Below are 19856 nucleotides of genomic sequence, written 5' to 3' on the forward strand. Positions count from 1 at the left end.
TTACTTCAGTACTGTAATGACAAAAAGCTTTTTACAATTTTCCTATGAATAGAAAACAACCAATCTCATTGACTCGGTCTGCTTTGTTGTGTCTGTTTCAATAAATGCAATTGTTTGCTATCATTCTATTGCATTTACTTAACTTGTTTCTTAAAATAAATCTTTTATTTTCAATTAAGTGCTGAGAAATACACCGGAATGCACAGGTAAAATACAGTTCACTGGCAACCAATAAAACCTCTGCATGTTCAATTGGTGTACACTGTAGAAATGCCAGCAGTGTGATTCACAGAGAAAAGCAAATCATGTGGTCCCAGGACCGAGAACACTATGTTTTTCTTTAACTCTGAATTATCAAGTGGTCAATGATGTCAATGGAGATGTACAAAGCACAAACAAACTAGACTGGGGATCATAAACTGTCACTAGCTACTGGTCCTCAGATCAGCAGTGGGGATCATCAAATGTACCTCACTACTGTACTGGTTCTTGAACTAGCAGTGGGTAACAACTGACGCACACTACTGGTGATCCTTTGATCAGTAGTGGGATCATCAATTGATTCCCACTACTAGTCCTTGTATCAGCAGTGGGGATCATCAAGTGTACACCTCACTACTGGTTCTTGAACCAGCAGTGGGGATCGATTGACACACACTACTGGTCCTTCAATCAGTAGTGGGGATCATCAATTCCCACTGCTAGTCCTTTGATCAGCAGAGGGGAAGGTGGCTCTACTCTTTAAGGTTGAGGTTATCATTAATGAAATCAAGAAAAGAATGTTAATTGGCCCCTGATGTGTGTACAAACAGCTAGATGTTATGTAAACTCTTGTGTAACCTCAACAAGTTCATTTTTTTCCTTTGTTTTAATTTGCTTTCTAACCAGGCAGTTTAATAATGTAGTAAGCGCTCCTTACACAACTTACAATAAATGTCTTAGACTTTTTAGTACACGGCAGATATAACTGGAGCTACTGTTAAACTCTGCTTTATCTGGCAAGCAAAAATGCTCATGTTTTATGGATACAGAATGTAGAGGTCTTTTGTCCGATGCAGGGTCGTGCTCGAAATTGCCCCTTACCAAAATAAACACGATCAGTTACTTGTTGGACCTTCGGCTCAGCAAATACTTGTATTCCCAAGACAAGAGTTTGTACGTTGGATTAGTACAGGGAAAGGTCCTACTCAAAAACAATCAAATTACGGGTTTCCCAAAGATAAATTATGGTGCTCCTGACCGTCACAGGTTTACGTGTACGACGCAACAAAGAGATAAATACAGACACAAAGCCTGCCCCGTACATCACATCTCACGGTTCAATAAGAGTTCTCTGTGAATAACTACGGATCTATTCAACTGAATCTAGTTTTATTGTGTCACACTCAGCTGTTTTAGGGAGCCCTGCAACACGATAGGTTCATTCCTTGGCTTCGTGCCGCTGCCCATATAATTACCAACTACCCATGTCTCGCAGACCGACAACTACAAAGGCCGTAGAAGCAGAATTGTATATATCTGGGATATAAAAATGTTTAACTACTCTGACACATAATATATACGATACTTGCCGTCAACTGGAAAGATCGACAGCGCTGAAGCGGCAGGCCGTGAAGACAAAAAGTATGGTACGCTCAGACCGTACACTTAGAATTTATCAACAACTTTTGACAAGTTACAGGCTCAGATTTACCGAGTAACAAAGTTGTTGCAGAAGCATTTATTGAATGAAATTACCCCCTCCACTTGCTCTACTGTATTATATATCTTACAATATCTTACAACAGCGAAAACGGGCAGGACGTGTACTTACCGAGTGGTAGAGTCAAGTTGACCATGTTTGGATACTGTATATCTTGCAACATAGTTTCGCTCTGCCACCAAGTCGAGTCGATGTCGTTGTGGAAATCCGTCATGTACTCTGGCGGGTGTTTTAACTTATCGTCGTATGCGTCGCAGACGTGACAAGACTTGGTGGCACCGGTAACACCGGTTTGAAGACAGTAGTCTGGGCGGCCCGAAACCCTACGAAGACCGCAAGTGTTGGTAGACTTGATTGTGACATTATATGCAGCGTTCACGAACTCTGCGATACAGCGTTGAGGTCTTCCCTGTTGATCGTAGCATGCGCTTCGACTCATGTGCTGAGCGATTGTACATTGAATCAACAACATAAACAATGATAATCGGGCTAAGGAAAGAATACCTGGGAAGGTAACTTTCTCCAAAAGTTGTGATCTACTAGTACCTCCACCCGCCATAGTCCAGGTCGCCGCCATTCTCTCCGTCCAAGTCGAATAAGTTGACAGACAGTACGTAAAGTTTAGCGCATGGGATTGTGGGTTAAAGGCGGCGCCGGACTATTCCAAACTTGTCGTGCAGGGTAGAGCTAGGAGATACAGTAGGCGTTGATGATAAGTAAAGAACATTACACTACATACCAGATTGTGACGGAAGGACTGAGCACGGCCGTTAGATCAACTGACAATTTACATTTCACTTTAGGGAGCCGTTATTTTACTGGGACGGGTCCGTGAAATTTAAGCTGCGCGCGCTGTGCAGCAAAAACCTGTCCCCTCAATTTTTTTTCTAAGCATCCCCTCAATAAAGACCATTTAAAGTAAGAAAATAAGGGGGGGGGGGGGGGGGGGTAGTTTTCCCAGAGATTTTGAGGAGAGAGGAACCGAGGCCCCGCGAGGATACCCAAAAATGTCAACTCATCCACCAGGTGTAAAAAATATGCATCCCAGTCATCCTTCAAGCTGGTTTCAACAATTCCCGTTTACATGTAATGAAAATAAAGAAAAAGGGCTCGCTTGTATTATGCCCTGGTCAAACACATGACGCACTCTCAGAGGCGCTTGAAACTACGACAGCGCCCTCTAATAAACATCATCTAGCGGTCGACTTCCCTTTCTAGTTTCAAACTCCTATCAAAGTACTTTCATTTACCAGTGACATACAATTACACGTAAGACATATTAAAAACAGATGGCAAAGAGAATAAAATAAGTTGGTTGAATTCAAAAGAGAGAATACTAATATATGTAAATTTGAACATTTCACAAATAACCAAATGCCAACAAGATGTCAAAGGAAATCCATGTTTACTTTCAGCATATCCATGACTGATTCTTTGAAAGAAAATGGGTAAAAATGTTTAAACATATACTTTGTTTAAGCCAAAAGACATGCTACTAATTACTTTAACAAAGTAGTTACCGTATGTGAATACCAAACATTAGTCAATATATTGACACTTCGCATTGTACAATTTCAAGATAACTAAATTTGTGAGATGAAAGCATAGACCAAATTGAAGCTCAAATCATGGGTTTAATCATTGAAACAATAAACAGTTACAACCATTGCGGGCTTGAACATTGATTCAGAATACTTTGTTTTATCAGCTAAAAATTACTATAAGTGTTTGTAAAAATTAAGATAGAATAATAGGTGAAAGCTGAATGACAACATGAGATGAATTCTGATATCATGACATCATAGTCTTTGCTACTTCCTCTGCACATCAATGAGAGACAATCAATACAGAACCTACCCATCCCTGCTGTCAAAACCAATATGGTAGCCCCTATCAGGACAACATGCTCTCATTCAGCCATGATACCATAAAGAAGTGAATGTTACAATTGTCTGTCCTGGACCTACTATGATCCAATATCCTAAAGTAACCACAAACCAAGGAAACTTTCTATACTTGCATTCTTCCAAATCAATGATTTGTTGGAACCAGGTGAAAATATTGTCAGCTTAAAGTATGTATTATTGGTTTCTATTAAACAAACTGGAAATCTCACGGCTGACATCACAATGTACATAATACAACAATGGTCATTTTGCTGACTATATACTTAAATGTAGACTTCTAACATACAGAATTCAAGGTGATGTTTTCTGTGTCTATGGGACAACAATGAAATTGTGAATCCCAGGGTACAACCGTGACATCATATGTCTCAGGAACAACCATAATTGTCTTCCAAGGGAAAACCATAAAATCATGTCTCCATGAAATCATCGATCTCAGGGACATCCACGAAATCATGTTTCAGGGACAACCAGGAAAACATGAGCAACAATTAAATTTTCAATTCTGTAGGATGCACTTCAGCAAAATTTCTTTTTCCCATAAACCATTTGATAGGACGTCTTTTGTTCAATTGTTACATTTAGAAGTTGGCATTACGGGAAAGCTCCATTAACTTAGGAATACCCGACTTCCTTAGAGGATCAATTTCGCAGACCTGCCTTTCCTACAATGGCACTACAATGGCACCAGCTGGATTAGATAAACATAACAATGGAACATTCACACCTTGGGGATTAAAAGTCTTCTGTTTGTCACCAGAGTTGGTCAGGCAAGAACTCGGGTTTCAGGTACCATGCAAGTTAATGCAGCCTTCCCCTAATGGTACATGTAATTTTGATCAAAATGCATTGCAAGATTATAGATCTATAGACTAAAACAATTTTTTATCATAATAGACCGAATGAAAATGAAGCACAAAATGTGCATCAAACATTTTGGCTGTTTGTTTACTCCCAAAGTTGCCATTCACTGATTTGAAATGTATCACAATTAGTTTCACATTGTATATTTCAAGTCATGTTGTTTCAAAATAAGAATGATATATCCTAAACATAGGGCCAATGTCCCTGAAGCTACTATAGACATTGATACAACATTAAGTATTTCCTGAATGTGAACCAAGCGACCTATCAGTCAATTGAGCTCCACTGTATTATGTAAAGAATAACTTTTTTTGACACGTGTTGATGATGAAGGTGGATATCTTTGACAGCTCATTTTCGGAATAGCCTGACCAAATATGGCAAAATTAGCTGCAAAAATACAAAATTGAAGATTTCATCAAAATTTCAATATATTACATTAAGATAAACCCTAGGAACCTGTATACCAAATATCAAAGCTATCAGACGAGTACCTTTTGAGAAACAAAGATTTTGACTAAAAATGGCAAAAATTGACCAAAAAATACAAAAATTTCAATATATCACACTGAGACAACCCCTAGGAACCTGTATACTAAATATCGAAGGTATCAGATGAGTAGTTTTTGAGAAATTTTTTGACCAAAAATGACAAAAATTGCGCAAAAAATACAAAATTGCTGATTTCAGCATGATTTCAAAATATCATATTTAGTTCATTTGTAGGAATCTGTATATCAAATATCAAAGCTATCAGACAAGTACTTTTTGAGAAATATTTTTTTGACCACAAATGGCAAAAATTGCTCCCAAAATACAAAATTGTAGATTTCATCATAATTTGAATATATTTTTATCATTCCTATGAACACGTATACCAAATATCAAAGCTGTCAGACAAGGGGTTTTGATGAAATAAATTTTTGACCAAAATGACAAAAAAATTCCTTAAAAAATACAAATTTGCATATTTCATTACAATTTGAACAAATCTAAGTTGGGTCATCCCTAGGGACCTGTATACCAAATATCAAAGCTGTCTGACCGTTGGTTAGGGAGAAGATGATTTTGTACCAAAAACGCCTTTTTTGCGCTAATTTGCATATTTTCAACAATATCAAAAAATTAGAAAAGACAGTTTCTTATAATCATATTTTGCATCAACACAACAAATATCAAATCTGTAAGTACTGGGGTTCTCAAGATATTTGAGTGGACGGACATCCTAACAAACGGACATACATACATACAGACTGACGCCGGACGGATACACATCCCAATAGCTTCTATAGACTATAGTAGCTAAAAATTTATACACATTTCATCTCCAGGAACTTCATATTCTTCAGTAAAACAAATTGTCTGATAGCTTTCAAACTTGGTTTGTTTGGTTCCTTGGGATGACTTAATTCAATTTTTATAAATGTTCACTCATAAAATGGTGCTGCCCACGGAAAGGTACAAAAAATGCAGTATGTCCTGCACATACATTTCGTGATCATAAAAGAAACAGGCATGATGCCATTTACTTGAATGTACAACACACAGAGGCCAAAATTTTGTTGTTATCTTTATTTTCACTGTCACATGATTAGTTTTTGAAAATGGCGAGGAATCTAAAAGTAGTAAAATGATGTCAAAACGTTTGAATTTCCATGCCACTTTCAACAAATATGACAGTGTTAGACACTTTTTCAGTCTTTATGGTCTTTTTCAAAGACAACTCTTGGAAAACAGGATATTTTGAGATCGTACATTTCCAGCTATTGGGGCTTTAAGATACAAAAAAATGGAAAAACTAAATTGGGAACATCCCTGTGAATATATTTTCACAGCACTTGGACAAGTAAATCTTCAGTTTAATTTGGATCATTTTTTTATTTTTTGAATTCGTGTGCTTCTTTACCTTAAATTTTCACATAAACACAATTCTGTCTCCAGCTCATGGCTATTGTCACAAAAAATGCTAAAGCAATACAAGTATCACTTGTCAAGATTTTATGGTGAACAAACATACATACATATAACATACATACATATAACATACATTCTGTCGTAACAATATACACCTACACATCCACATATACATGCATACATAAATACAAATTATATATGTATGCACAGCACACATACATACATACATTCTCACATATATATGCATACATGCACATGTACAAATATACATGTACATACATACACACATGTATACATACGTGTACCATACATGTAGATATATACATACACACATACATGTACACATACAGACTGATCAAATAACTGTTCTACACATACCTACCTAAAAATACATGAATACATACACATGCATAAATAGCCACCCATGTTTACTTACCTACATACATAAACACACACACACCAAATAGGTAAAATTGAAAAGCATAGCTCAGCATTGATATACAATCAAATGTATAAATTTGCAAAATCAAGGCATGTTTTCAGATGCTAACAAAGTCTGTACCAAAATAAACTAAGGGGGTGCTGCACCCAACAAGGCATATTTTGCTCAAAAGTCACTTTTTCACAAATATTCATTCAATTTTAATTAATTTGTTCACCCGAGATTAAAATATTTGTTGGGTTTACCTTTTAATTTGTCAAGCAGTCATAAGATGCATGATACTGAAGTGTTCATTTATGCAAATTTTTGCAAATCACCAGATTTCCTGGTCTTGTCCTCCCAATTTCAAAATTTCCAAAGAATTTAACTCACTCTGACTGGGTCAAATTTTCTAAAATTTTCAAATTATGTTCTTTGAATGCTACATAATAAAGAACTATTTTGTTTGGCAATAAAGTTGTTACATTTTGAACAAGAGGCACTTTAATTTTGTTAATCATGATTTTAATCATTTTTTTGAGTGTCAGTCTTTGAACCCTTGCCATTTTAGAATGAGGATAGATAATGCAAAATAGAATAGTTGTTTTTTTTCTACATATATTCATCTTTCAAGTAAAGTATTACATTTCAGAAAATAGTATCAAGTTTTTTACTTAAATTAATTTTTATCATTAATTCCTAAATTGAAGTTTTTTACCCCAAATATACACTCACTTCATCCTTTGTGTAAACTACTAATACCATACTAAACTTTAGAGTCTCTGCTTTTTGAAAATATATAGTATGAGGGGGTTTCCTTGTCATCTTTGATGAGAAATATTGCTGTGAAAAAAAAATGTGTTGGCAACATGCAGCTCCACCTTAATACAACTCAATCTATTTCAACGATAAGTAAGCTTTATTTTCGCTTTACAAACTTAACAAATCACAAGTCTGAAAAGATCTCAGCAGTTATGACCTTAAAGAGTCCAAATGGCAAAGTCACTCAAGAAAATATGAAAGTATTATAGCAAGCTGAACGGTAGCAGTAGGTTTAGACATCATAACTACCAAACATTAACCTATACTGAGCATAATGCAAAATAGATAAGACTGATTCTACTGTCAAACAAATATATTGTGATACAACATAGTTTAGGCAGATTTGAGATCATGGAAATTACTAGACACACTTGTTACTCGTGTGCACGTTTCTTCCGTTAGAATATCACATTAAAGGTACATACATTCATCATTACTCAAGTAAAAGTAAGTGAAAATACACATCCATCAAAAAAAGCTAAATTTTGACAACCTTGGCTATTTACTGTCGCTTGTATTCCATTGGCATTGAGACAACATTTCTTTGCTATTCAATGTAGATCATATTTAAATTCCATTATCATAACATATCTTGTAATCTGTACTTCATTTATGATAAGATTCATTGAGTAAGCAGCATTCAAACAAAGAATTACAGTACTGACTGTGTTAAAAATCTACTCTTTGTAGTCTTTACTATGACTCTAATTTATCCTCACATGTCAATTTTCACTTAAAGAAAGTTGATTTCTGGAATGAATTTAAATCATTATGCATTCTTTAAAGTCTACCTGTAGAATTGAATAAAATATTCTAGAATTTTATTTCTGCATGGTTTTGTTATTCTCATTTTGAGCCACTTAGTAAAGTGATATTTGTGGGAATGCAATTGTGAACAGAAAAATTTACTTTAGGATTGTGTTTCTGAAATACCTAAGAATTGTTTTACAGCTGGAAACATAACTCATCTTTCTCCTTCCCTAACAGTAACATTGATGTACAACTCTTTCTCTACATGTCATCTCAATTAACTCCTGCCTCACTATAAAAACTCAGTAACCCCCGTCTTGATTGAATCCCCCATACCCCCCACGTCCTCTATATCCACCACCTCTAAACCCATCATTGCCCCCATTACCACCTCTACCTCTATACCCTCCTCCACCACCTTGATAGCCCCCTCCTCCACCTTGGTATCCTCTGCCCCCTTGATAGCCTCCCCAACCCCTACCTCTAAAGCCCCCACCACCACCGTAGCTTCCTCCCCCTCTGTAGCCTCCACTGCCTCCTCTGTAACCACCTCCACCAAATCTTGGTCTGTCGCCTTGGAAACCTCCTCCTCCTCCTCCTGGTGATGAGAATCGAGGGCGCTGAGCTGGTGGTGGTCCAAATCTTGTTGATGAAAGAAAAACATGTAACTATTTATTTACTTTGTACAAATGGAAAGTAATATCAAGGTGACACTTGTAGGTAGTAAATGTACTTTAGTAAATTTCAGAATAGACTGAATGCAAGCAGGATGGCACTTTGACTGATGTTCTGTCACTCTTCCAAACTCAGTACCACACAGTATAAATGGCACACCAAAAGAACTTAAAATTACTGATGGTGAAAGGACTATATGCAAATATTTAAACAAGATTTTGTAAAAAGCTACAGTGAACATTTTGAGTAAAATGCAAAACAAATTTCCTACACATAAATTACATACATCGAGGTAATGCTAAGGTGATGATTCAAGTCTGATCTTGTACTTTAAAACTCTGACCTGATGTTGTATTCAGTATGCATCAACGTGCATGAGTGGTATGTGTATATCATGGTAGTTTACATACATACATTAGTATTATCTAATTGACTCATTTGCCATGATAGAATCAGAGTATGTGAACCCAGCTGCCAGAATCAACACACTGAAAGGTACCAAGTGATAGTAAACATGACCAATTACGTGACAGTTGCCAAACAATACTAAGACACAACATTACAAACAAAATAAATTCTAGAACACTAACCCTGTTGGTCCACCTTCTTTGACTCCTGATGGAGCATTCTCTACACCAAATTTCCCAGCATTGGGTCTGGATAACATTTTGATGACAGTGATCAGCAAATCTTCCCCTTCAGTTGGTGCATCAATGCTTTCAGGATCACTGGATATCTTGATGATCAGACGCTCTATTGTGGGACGCAGTGCAACTATCATTGCTGCAGTAGTGTGAGACATTTTTAGGTTGATCCTATGGAGAAAACGTCGATAGAACACAAGATTTCTTGTGAATAACTGTAGAGTAACTCTTATTTCCAAAACTTTCTACGGTAAAGAATGGAAAGCTTAACTTAGAAGAACAAGCGACCTAACGGCCGATATAGCTCCGCTGTGTTTATGTAGACAATAACTATTTTTGACACATGTTGATGAAGAAGGTGGAAATCTTTGATAGCTCATTTCAATGGCCAGAAAAAAGTGGCTAAAATAGCTGCAAAAATACACAATTGAAGATTTCATCATAATTTGAATATATCACATTGGATCATCCCTGAGAACATGTCAACCAAAGCTATCTGACCAGTGGTTTTTTGAGAATGAAATTTTTTGACCAAAAATGTCACAAATTGCCCCAAAAATAAAAAATTATAATTTAAATAAATATCATTTAGTTCATCTATAGGAACCTGTTTACCAACTTTCAAAGCTATCAGATGAGTAGTTTTGGAAATACACATTTTTGGACCAACAATGGCAAAAACTGCCCAAAAAATACAAAATTACAGATTTCATCAGAAATTCAATTTATATTACTTAGTTCATCTATAGAAACCTGTATACCAAATTTCAAAGATATCAGACCAGTACGTTTTTAGAAACATTATTTGACAAAAAAATGGGAAAAATTGCCCCAAAAATACAAAATTGCAGATTTCATCATAATTTCAATAATATCATTTAGTTCATCTGTAGGAACCTGTATACCAAATTTCAAAGCTATCAGATGAGTAGTTTTGGAAATACACATTTTTTGACCAAAAATGGCAAAAATTGCCCCAAAAATACAAAATTACAGGTTTCATCAGAAATTCAATATATATTACTTAGTTCATCTATAGAAAACTGTATACCAAATTTCAAAGCTATCAGACCAGTACTTTTGAGAACAAACACATTTTTTGACCAAAAATGGCAAAAATTCCCTTAAAAATGCCTATTTGCTTATTTCTGTACAATTTGAACAAATCTGAAACAGATCATCCCTAGGGACCTATGTATCAAATACCAAAGCTATCTGACTGGTAGTTTTGAAGAAGATTTTTTTACCAAAAACGATAAAAATTGCCTTAAAAATACAAATATGCGAATTTCTCGACGATTTGAACAAATCTAACTGAGGTCACCCTAAGTAAACTGCATATCAAATTTCAAAGCAATCGGACACGCGGTTTCAGAGAAGATTTTTTACCAAAAACAGTAAAAAATGCCCCCAAAATACAAATATGCAAATTTCACCACAATTTGAATAATCTTAAGTGAGGTTACCCTAAGTGAACTGCATATCAAATTCAAAGCAATCGGACTTGCGGTTTTAGAGGAGAAGGCAATTGTTGACGGACGCCGGATGCCGACGGATAATCACCCTATCTGATAAGCTTCATGTTGCTGACAGCGTTGCTAAATATTAGTCCTATTAGTGACACCTTGTTGGTGTATTAGGTTGTTTCGAAGAAATATTGGTCCTATTAGTAACAACTTGTTGGTGTATTAGGCTGTTTCGAAGAAATATTGGTCCTATCAGTGACACCTTGTTGGTGTATTAGGCTGTTTCGAAGAAATATTAGTCCTATATTAATGACACCTTGTTGGTGTATTAGGTTGTTTCGAAGAAATATTAGTCCTATATTAATGACACCTTGTTGGTGTATTAGGTTGCTGAAACAATTTAAATATGGAGGAAATAGCTGACCTACCAGTCATCTAACTTCATAATACCATCCTGAGAATCGACAGATCTTGCTCCAAACAACAACAACTGAACTGGTGACACCATAGTCATCTGTTTGGCTGATACTGCTCTGGTCCGTAACTGAGCAGAGAAAATCAACAAATATCTTTATGTAAATTAGATGTCTACACAGCAGACATCCCTTACAGAGCAGTCATTTGAAATTTAGGACAGTTTCACTGTATAAGTTAAATGTTTAAAACATGGATAATGATGGATGTACAGATAGGAAATGAACAGATTACACATTTAAAACTGAACAGAACTTAGTGGAATGGTTCGAGCAACAACTTCCTTAAGTATGGGTCACGTTCATATTAGAAATTTTATTGGAACTTTCTAAATACTAGAAAGGTACAAGAGAGTTCTAGACATGAACCAATGTACAGTGTATGCTAAAAAACTTCATCTGCAATGTGTTTTCATATAATTTCACAGATTTCAAAATTAATCCTTTATTGCCATGGACAAACCTTCTCTCCGAAGACAAAGAATGGTGACGGGAAATTCTGTTCTCTATTGCTACAGTTCACAGAATGTTTGTGGATCAGGGCTGCCCTTCCTTCTGTTGTAAGGAGTTTCCGTTTTTCCTTGTGATAGCAGACATTGGGATAAAGACCCATGACCAGGAGAGTGATCACTACATCAAGCTTGGAATCAGGACCAGTAAAATGGAATATCTGAGGTGCAACACAGTCTGATAAGAACAGAGTTTCAAAGAAAATTTAAATTGAGCATTCATCATCATTTCAGCCCAGAAATCATGTTAAGGTCTTCAATTATCATTGAAAACTATACTCTGGGTAAGCAATGGTTTGGAAAAACTCACATCTATGGATTTTGATTGAGTGACATATACAACTGAGCAAACATTACATGATTTGTCCATGCACTGGTGATATCAAATAAATGAAGATTAAAAAGTGAGAGGACATACCTTCTGGAAAGTCTGAACTTATAAGTATATCTTTCAATTGATTCTGAAACAGACAAAAATGTCAACATTTCTGTGATACATTCATTACTCTGATTCATATTCTGACTCTATGACTTGTGTACACAGGTACAATAACCATCCATTTCCTGTGAAGCCCCTTGGCACAGGTACCTAGACTCTCCAGTTAGGAGTGTAATGATTGATAGAATAACTGTGACAACCTGTATGTTCAACAGTGTAGCAAGACTTGGTAGTACACTTATCTGTTCAGAGTTTATGCCAACCACTGTATGCATCTGTGATGTCCTCTTAATCACTCATTTTTCCTATTGTAAATTGTGCACCTGGGTGAGAGTTCACTGTTGGGTATTGATTGTGATCTTTGGTATCATTGTTAACTACAAACATTATTCTATTACAAAGATGATATATTATCTTATCTGTGAACAAAATCCACAGAAACATACCTTGGCTTCTGCTGTCATCCTAAGTGTTGGCATGGATAGTGACTTGGCATCACAAAATCTACTTTCACTATCTTCACCATATGACCTTCAAATACACATGGGAAAACAATCAACACACAATCCTATGATGAAAACACTCTGACATGTATATATTAAAGCAGTCTTAAATACACTTATATGGATAAGCATTCTAAAATCCACTAATATGGGATAACTATTAATCAGTGGAACATCTTCCTGAGGTCAACAAGGTCAAATCAGATCAATGTATTCAGTGGCAACTGACTATGGATACTTTTATTGAATGAATACTTCACTCCAGAATCAACATTTCTTTGTTCATTATACATGACAGTTTCAACCTACCTTGCCTCTTCCCAGGCTTGATGGGCATTTAACATGGCGACATGGTCACTGAATCTAGTACCAGCATACTGTCTATGGACCCAGTTCAGTCGTCTTGTATCTGTTATGAATGGCTCTGGGAAACAAGTACTTGCTGCTATGGTACACACAGCATCAGCTAGACTGTAATAAAAAATTTAGAAATCAACATTGCAGGTTATGGAGTATTGTCTAGTTTATTGAAAACTATACTCTAGAGCATCTAACATCTGGTTTATTGAAAATAAGAAGGTGGAAACTTTTTTTTCTCCAGAGGCTTCAAAATGAGCCCACACAAGCAGTGGATATGAAAAGTATTGTGAAAATTTGAGTCAGGATATCTGTACCTGAAGAGCATTCTACCTATACTAGTACATGAAACAATATATATTATTGCCTGAATACATGGGTTTATGTGCCCAAGAGCAGATTACAAAATGCCCGACGCCAGGAGGGCAGATTGTCTCCTGCTGCGAGGGCACATAAACCCATGTATTCAGGCAATAATATTTTTATTACATGCCTCTTCACAGTTAATGCTATATGATATCTAGTTACATGTTGGGCATTGTCAAACAATTTTACCATTATCAACCTGCATCAAACAGATTTTAACGAAAGTCAAAATAGCAGTGCGCGTATGAATATTTTACATCTAGCGTTAAGCATCTACTTTGACGTTGAAAACGTAGAAGGGCTTCACTGGACCAGGTAACCATGGAAACCGGTCAGTGTATCGTTCATTGGCCCGCTAATATCCCGGATGTTCCTTTTCAAATCAATGCACTGATTTGCACTCACATCGAGGCATGTAATAATACGTATCAAAAGTGATATGTACTTGCAGTGTTCTGTACCTGCCAGGTCATTATGCTCTTTAAATTCCACAAAGTACACATCCTATATAAATAATGGGTTCATCAAATGGCCGCTGACATACATGTACTGTGACAAGTCAAATTGACACTTCAATCAAATAATATCCTTGCTCTACATTTGTTTATCTCAGGTATCAGGTTCAGAACTTCATACAGATGTTTGTGAGTACAAGTATCCACGCTGGGAATATACAGAAGGGACTGCATTCAGGTGATACAATAGTCTTACTTTGTGTCTCCTTTGTGCTTATTTGTACAGAACAATTTGAAACATACACCGTAGCATATAAAAAACACGAACCAAGTCATAAGTAATATGAGTATGGGGTCAAATGGATAGGCACTGATGACTTGATACAATTCAAATTGTTTACTTACTAAAACTGACACGATAGTACAATGGTCTTGCCTAGTCTTGGTTCTATGGGTAGTTTGGCTAGAATACGACCCAATGGAGTCAGTTCATCGTTAGCATCAAGAGCATTCATTTCTGCAGAAAAATAACATAGTGTTTGTCTATTAGAATTGTCAGAAACATTGGAGTTGGAAAGCTGACTTTTACTCAGCTATGTAATGCAATTATTTGGCTTATTTTAAAGCATGCTAAATTTAGTCGAAGCTTTTCTTTCCCATAATACAATGTACACAAGATGGCTGCCATCTTGCACCATGGCAACGCACACGATATGGAAATTTCATAGAGCGGTCCCTACCTCTCAAGAGTACTTCTGCTTCAATGACAGCATCAATTGGAGGTGGTTCAATAGCTTTAGACAGGAATGGTCCAATACCACCAAGACGAAGCAACTTGATAGCAAGAGATAACTCATGCAATGGTGTACGCAATATCTCTGGTGTAGAATGTGTGTCCAGCCTACAGTTTAAGAACACATGGAAATATCACCTTCTAGCTTTTGAAGAAAAGCATCGTACTGTACGATGAATGGCACACATTTTTTGGATATCTCATGACAAAAGGTAGGCAAACATGTGATCACTGGTCTCAACAGTGTGATATCAATTTCTACCTACCATGCACTATTGCACAAATTGCCCTCATACACATACATAAACTGCTATCATTGATCTTACTGGGGCTATGTCACTGGGTAATACCTAACAAGTGACCCAAATGTTGGTGGTCAGAAAAAATCCACCACAAACTCTGTAAACATATTCTGTGTAACAGGAAATTGTAATATCTCAGCTGATATTTACAAATTATTGCCTGATAATCACCAGTCCCTGTTTCAATAGGTATGAGAGTCATTTGTGCTGCATTAGATACAAACAATTAATCATGTACCCATCACATAATAAACAACAGGGAAAACCTTAAATTTTGGGACTTTTTATTCCCCATGCACATAATTATAGAATTTTTTCAATTAAGAGCCTTCATTCACCAAACAGTAAGACATCAGTACTTCAGTATGCTTGGCAACACAACACACCCACATCTTACCAAACACCATGGGTGAACATAACTGGACTCTAGAGACCTCTCACATGAAGAAGTGTCTATGCTCAAATAATATTGTACAATATTTATTAACACAACTTTCCTGTGATAATGGTTCTTACCGGTATATAAAATTCACTGCTAGCAATGTGATAGAATGTGTACGGTCAAATATTATACTGTGCATATTCATCAATCTCAACTTTGCTGTGATAATCGCTGTTATGTAAAATTGTCCATACAGCAGTGTGATAGAATACAATTAAAAGCTGGACATCACAAAGGCTACACATCACAAAGGCTGTTACTCACTTTGCATGTCTGGCTCTGCTACACAGATGAAAAGCGAATCCAGGCCGTACTCTGCCAGCTCTTCCTCGTCTCTGTTCTAAGTTTGTCTTAGATGCCCACACAGTAGCATAGTTTGTCATGTTGTTGTGTGACGTAAATAATTTCATCTTGGCTCTTTAAAGGAAGATAAATATATTGTTACAATCATAGTGACAGTATTGTCATTTTGTTTCATGCGGTACAGACAAGAAACAACGAGTATTTTTCATTATATGTAGAGACTGGGTTCCATCAAAATGTGTGTGTGTGTGCGTGTGTGTGTGTGTGTGTGTGTAATAAAGACAATGCACAGATTTCATTGCAATCTTGATATTCAAAGCAATTCTCATCTAGTGTTCTCCAATTGAAATGAAGATTTGAATTATCACATCCAACAAAAACTATGCACAGAAAGCTGACCACATACCATGTCTAACTAAAAAACATTAATATGATAGACACAGAAAATGCTGCTTCCAGTCACAATAAAATATTTATCATGAGGTAATGAATAACTGTACAATTTTTGTATTTAAAATCACAAGTAACTACAGCAAGTATAAAACTCATGTTTGACTTGAGAAGCAAGGTAACACACTGGTTTTACTTACTTGCATGAGTCAATGACAAAGACAACATCATTGATGGTAATACTGGTCTCAGCGATGTTAGTCGATAGAATTATCTATGAAAGAAACAAAGTCATTACTTTTGATAAGTTTTACTTGCATTGCTGTTGAGCAAACTACTATTATTTCATTTTCACTTACTCTAATCATTGAAGTCACACTACTCTCTCTTGAATGTATCACACTAAAAATACTACAGCATGCATTTGAAACACTAAATTTTTACCGGACACAGTGCTGAGTACCTAAAGTGTCCTTACAATTTAAATTTCGATTTATTTTCATCAACAACACAAACATTCTTTATTCTTGACCAAACAAAACTCAGGAATACAAGATGAAATTTTTGTAATATCTACATGTACTATCCATACATACTTATCATTTATTAGCCACAACTCCAACAGTAGGTATCCTTACGCCCTCCTCACTCTATCCCCTCCCCACAGTTATCCCTCCTCAATCCCATCCCCTCCCAGTTATCTCTCCTCACTCTATCCCCTCCCCACAGTTATCTCTCCTCACTCTATCCCCTCCCCAGTTATCTCTCCTCACTCTATCCCCTCCCCACAGTTATCTCTCCTCACTCTATCCCCTCCCAACAGTACCTCTCCTAACTCTCTAAAATTCCTCTTCATTACCTCTCCTCACTCCAATCCCAAAGTATCTCTCCTCGCTCCCATTACCTCCTAAAGTACCTCTCACTCCAATCATCTCCCAACGGTACCTCTCCACACTCCCTAAACCTCATCTTAATTACCTCTCCTCAGTTTTATCCCCTCCCCCACAATATCTACTCCCTCTCCTATAACCCCTTTACAATTACATACCTTTGTAACTCCGTCTGGTACAGGCTGAAAGACTCTGTGTTGATCTTCTCTGGGTATTTGTGAATGTAATGGCAGTATACTGTAACTTCTGCCACCTGCAGGATACAACGCGGAAAATCAGTAATGCTATTCATTCTATAACTCTTACTGTGAGTACCGGTAATACATACCTATTCAAATATAAATAGGACAATAGGCGATACATAGTATTCAGCTTGTCAACTCAGACTGTACATCTTAGACTGGCTTCCAGTCACCTGGCTTTTCTCAGCAGCTGAATTACAGGCTGGCCAAGCGACTGGTGTACCTTGCAAACACCCTCTAGTGTTACAAGCAGTCTGGCTGTTTGTTGACATAGGCATATATGTATGCAAATGATTGACAAGGACTTTGGACTGATGAAGCGATCGTTTTATCACAAGAAATACTCTTGATTTGTAGTCAACAGTTATCTAAACTTGATAAGAGACCTTTTCTTGTCTTGGTATGATTAGAGATGAGCATTTGCATGCTGAAAATGATCAGGAAATTAGGACTGACGCCACGATATAGCTCTCACACTACGTACACAGTGCCTGCACTACAATGAATCAGCCTCCATTACAGGCTGTGTTCAAAGCCAATCACTGAGTGAACTGGATCTGCAATAAGCAAATTTGTAGGGTATAAAATAGGTTACAATGCAGCCGGACTTTCTCCCTCATTTGCAACAGTCCTACGTTGCACATATCATGGCTTTGTCGCAACCAGTTGCACCAGCCGCTATGGCATTCGTTGAATTTGGTGAATTCACCAAATAACAATGGATTTGTCGCTTTGGGTCAATCTTGACGGTTGCGGCTAGCTGGCAGGGTACGCTTACCAATTGCGGACACCTGGTACCACCACTATTTTGTGGTTCAAGATGACCCTATTGCCTTTGTCATTTTCAATATGTTCCTTGGACCTTGTAAATTTCTTAGTTACCTTGAATGATAATGATTATTGGACCTGATTTGATGTTTATTGAACAGCACCGGCCAGCCCGGGCGTCTACGGCCCCATAGCCGCCTCCTGCTGCTGCAGCACCTGTTGGAAATCCGCAGCCTGTTACTGGTAATGGGATTAATGCGACAGCTAGAGGAGAGCCACAACCAGCCCCAAAAAAGGATACCAACCAGGTGAGCTCCTGTTCTGAGTATGTGGTTTCTGCGTTGGTGCATCGCTGGTAACGTGCTTCTTTCTATTTCCTCTCTCTCTCTCTCTCTTATTGCTCGGAGTGTTCTTGTGTTTTGCGCTCTCTTGCTTTCTATGTTTTTTTTGGTTGCTGGCTGCTTTCCCCAGCTCCTCCGCGGCTGTGTGTGCCATGTTGTACAGTGGTGCACCTGTTGCTATAGTATGGGCGACAGGTGGGTATCTTGCGTGTTCTCTCTCTCTCTCTCTCTCTCTCTCTCTCTCTCTCTCTCTCTCTCTCTCTCTCTCTCTCGTTTGTACGTTTTAGTCATGTAATCTGTGTATTCGTGTGTCATGTATGTTTATGTTTAGCGTGGCCCAGGTAGGCTAATGCCTGGGAGGGTGGCCATGAGATCGGCCAGGCAGTAACCCAGGGTTGCTGCGAGGGTTGCAGATAGTTTAAGGCCCAGGTAGGCGAGTGCCTGCGAGGGTGGCCTGATGTGAGCGGTGAGGCAGTAACCCAGGGTTGCTGCGAGGGTTGCAGATAGTTTAAGGCCCAGGTAGGCGAGTGCCTGCGAGGGTGGCCTGATGTGATCGATTTAGGCAGTAACCCAGTAATGAGTAAGGGGTGCTGCAGGGGTATCAATGTATTGGTACCGTATGCGGTGGTTTGGACAAAGCGAGTTAGAATTACGTTCATGAGCTTGGACTATATCAGCAATAATACCATGTATGTGCCTAGTATCAGAGTTGGCAAAACAAAAACAAAACAAAAACCACAATTATACGGTGTCGCTCACATTTGATCAGAATTGGTATATACCAGTATGGGTACCAAAAATCAACAATAAATGTTGTTTCTATCTGTTCAGTGCAGGAAAATTCTACGTTGATGTTATGACAATGATTTCTGCACAGTACAACCAGAAAAACAACAAGAAATATTTAAACCAGAAAAACAAGAATGACAAAAGTAATTAAGGTCTGAAACTTTAGGTACTGGATGTCAACTTTAGCAACATGCATAGCAGAAAGGCAGCTAGCGCCCTCTTAGTTTGACCATAGACGGTCTTCCTCCCCTCTACTGATGGTCTTCCTCCCCTCTTCTGTCTATGGTTTCAGCAGGTCTGTTAATATGTAACAGTTCATAAACAATGAC

The 19856-nt window shown here is 37.4% G+C and overlaps 2 protein-coding genes across 4 annotated transcripts in view; both read right to left on the bottom strand.

Moving 5' to 3' along the window:
* Positions 1 to 2307, bottom strand: part of LOC139114732 (laminin subunit gamma-1-like) — a 69088-nt gene extending 66781 nt beyond the window's left edge. Inside the window, exon 1 of the mRNA XM_070676607.1 lies at positions 1814 to 2307. Coding sequence (XP_070532708.1) covers positions 1814 to 2279 — 466 coding nt within the window. The 5' untranslated portion in view covers positions 2280 to 2307. The remainder of the gene's footprint in view (positions 1 to 1813) is intronic.
* A 5397-nt stretch (positions 2308 to 7704) lies between these two features.
* LOC139114733 (ATP-dependent RNA helicase A-like) overlaps positions 7705 to 19856 on the bottom strand; it is a 44514-nt gene continuing 32362 nt past the window's right edge. For all 3 annotated transcript variants that reach the window (XM_070676609.1, XM_070676608.1, XM_070676610.1), the window contains 12 exons: positions 17546 to 17640; positions 16698 to 16771; positions 16069 to 16221; positions 15008 to 15168; positions 14673 to 14784; positions 13399 to 13560; positions 13033 to 13117; positions 12566 to 12608; positions 12102 to 12325; positions 11594 to 11709; positions 9646 to 9870; positions 7705 to 9022 (listed from right to left, as the gene is read on the bottom strand). In XM_070676609.1, coding sequence (XP_070532710.1) covers positions 8683 to 9022; positions 9646 to 9870; positions 11594 to 11709; positions 12102 to 12325; positions 12566 to 12608; positions 13033 to 13117; positions 13399 to 13560; positions 14673 to 14784; positions 15008 to 15168; positions 16069 to 16221; positions 16698 to 16771; positions 17546 to 17640 — 1790 coding nt within the window. In that variant the 3' untranslated portion in view covers positions 7705 to 8682. The remainder of the gene's footprint in view (positions 9023 to 9645; positions 9871 to 11593; positions 11710 to 12101; positions 12326 to 12565; positions 12609 to 13032; positions 13118 to 13398; positions 13561 to 14672; positions 14785 to 15007; positions 15169 to 16068; positions 16222 to 16697; positions 16772 to 17545; positions 17641 to 19856) is intronic.

This window comes from Ptychodera flava, chromosome 16, assembly GCF_041260155.1.
Source record: "Ptychodera flava strain L36383 chromosome 16, AS_Pfla_20210202, whole genome shotgun sequence".
Classification (NCBI taxonomy): Eukaryota; Metazoa; Hemichordata; class Enteropneusta; family Ptychoderidae; genus Ptychodera; species Ptychodera flava.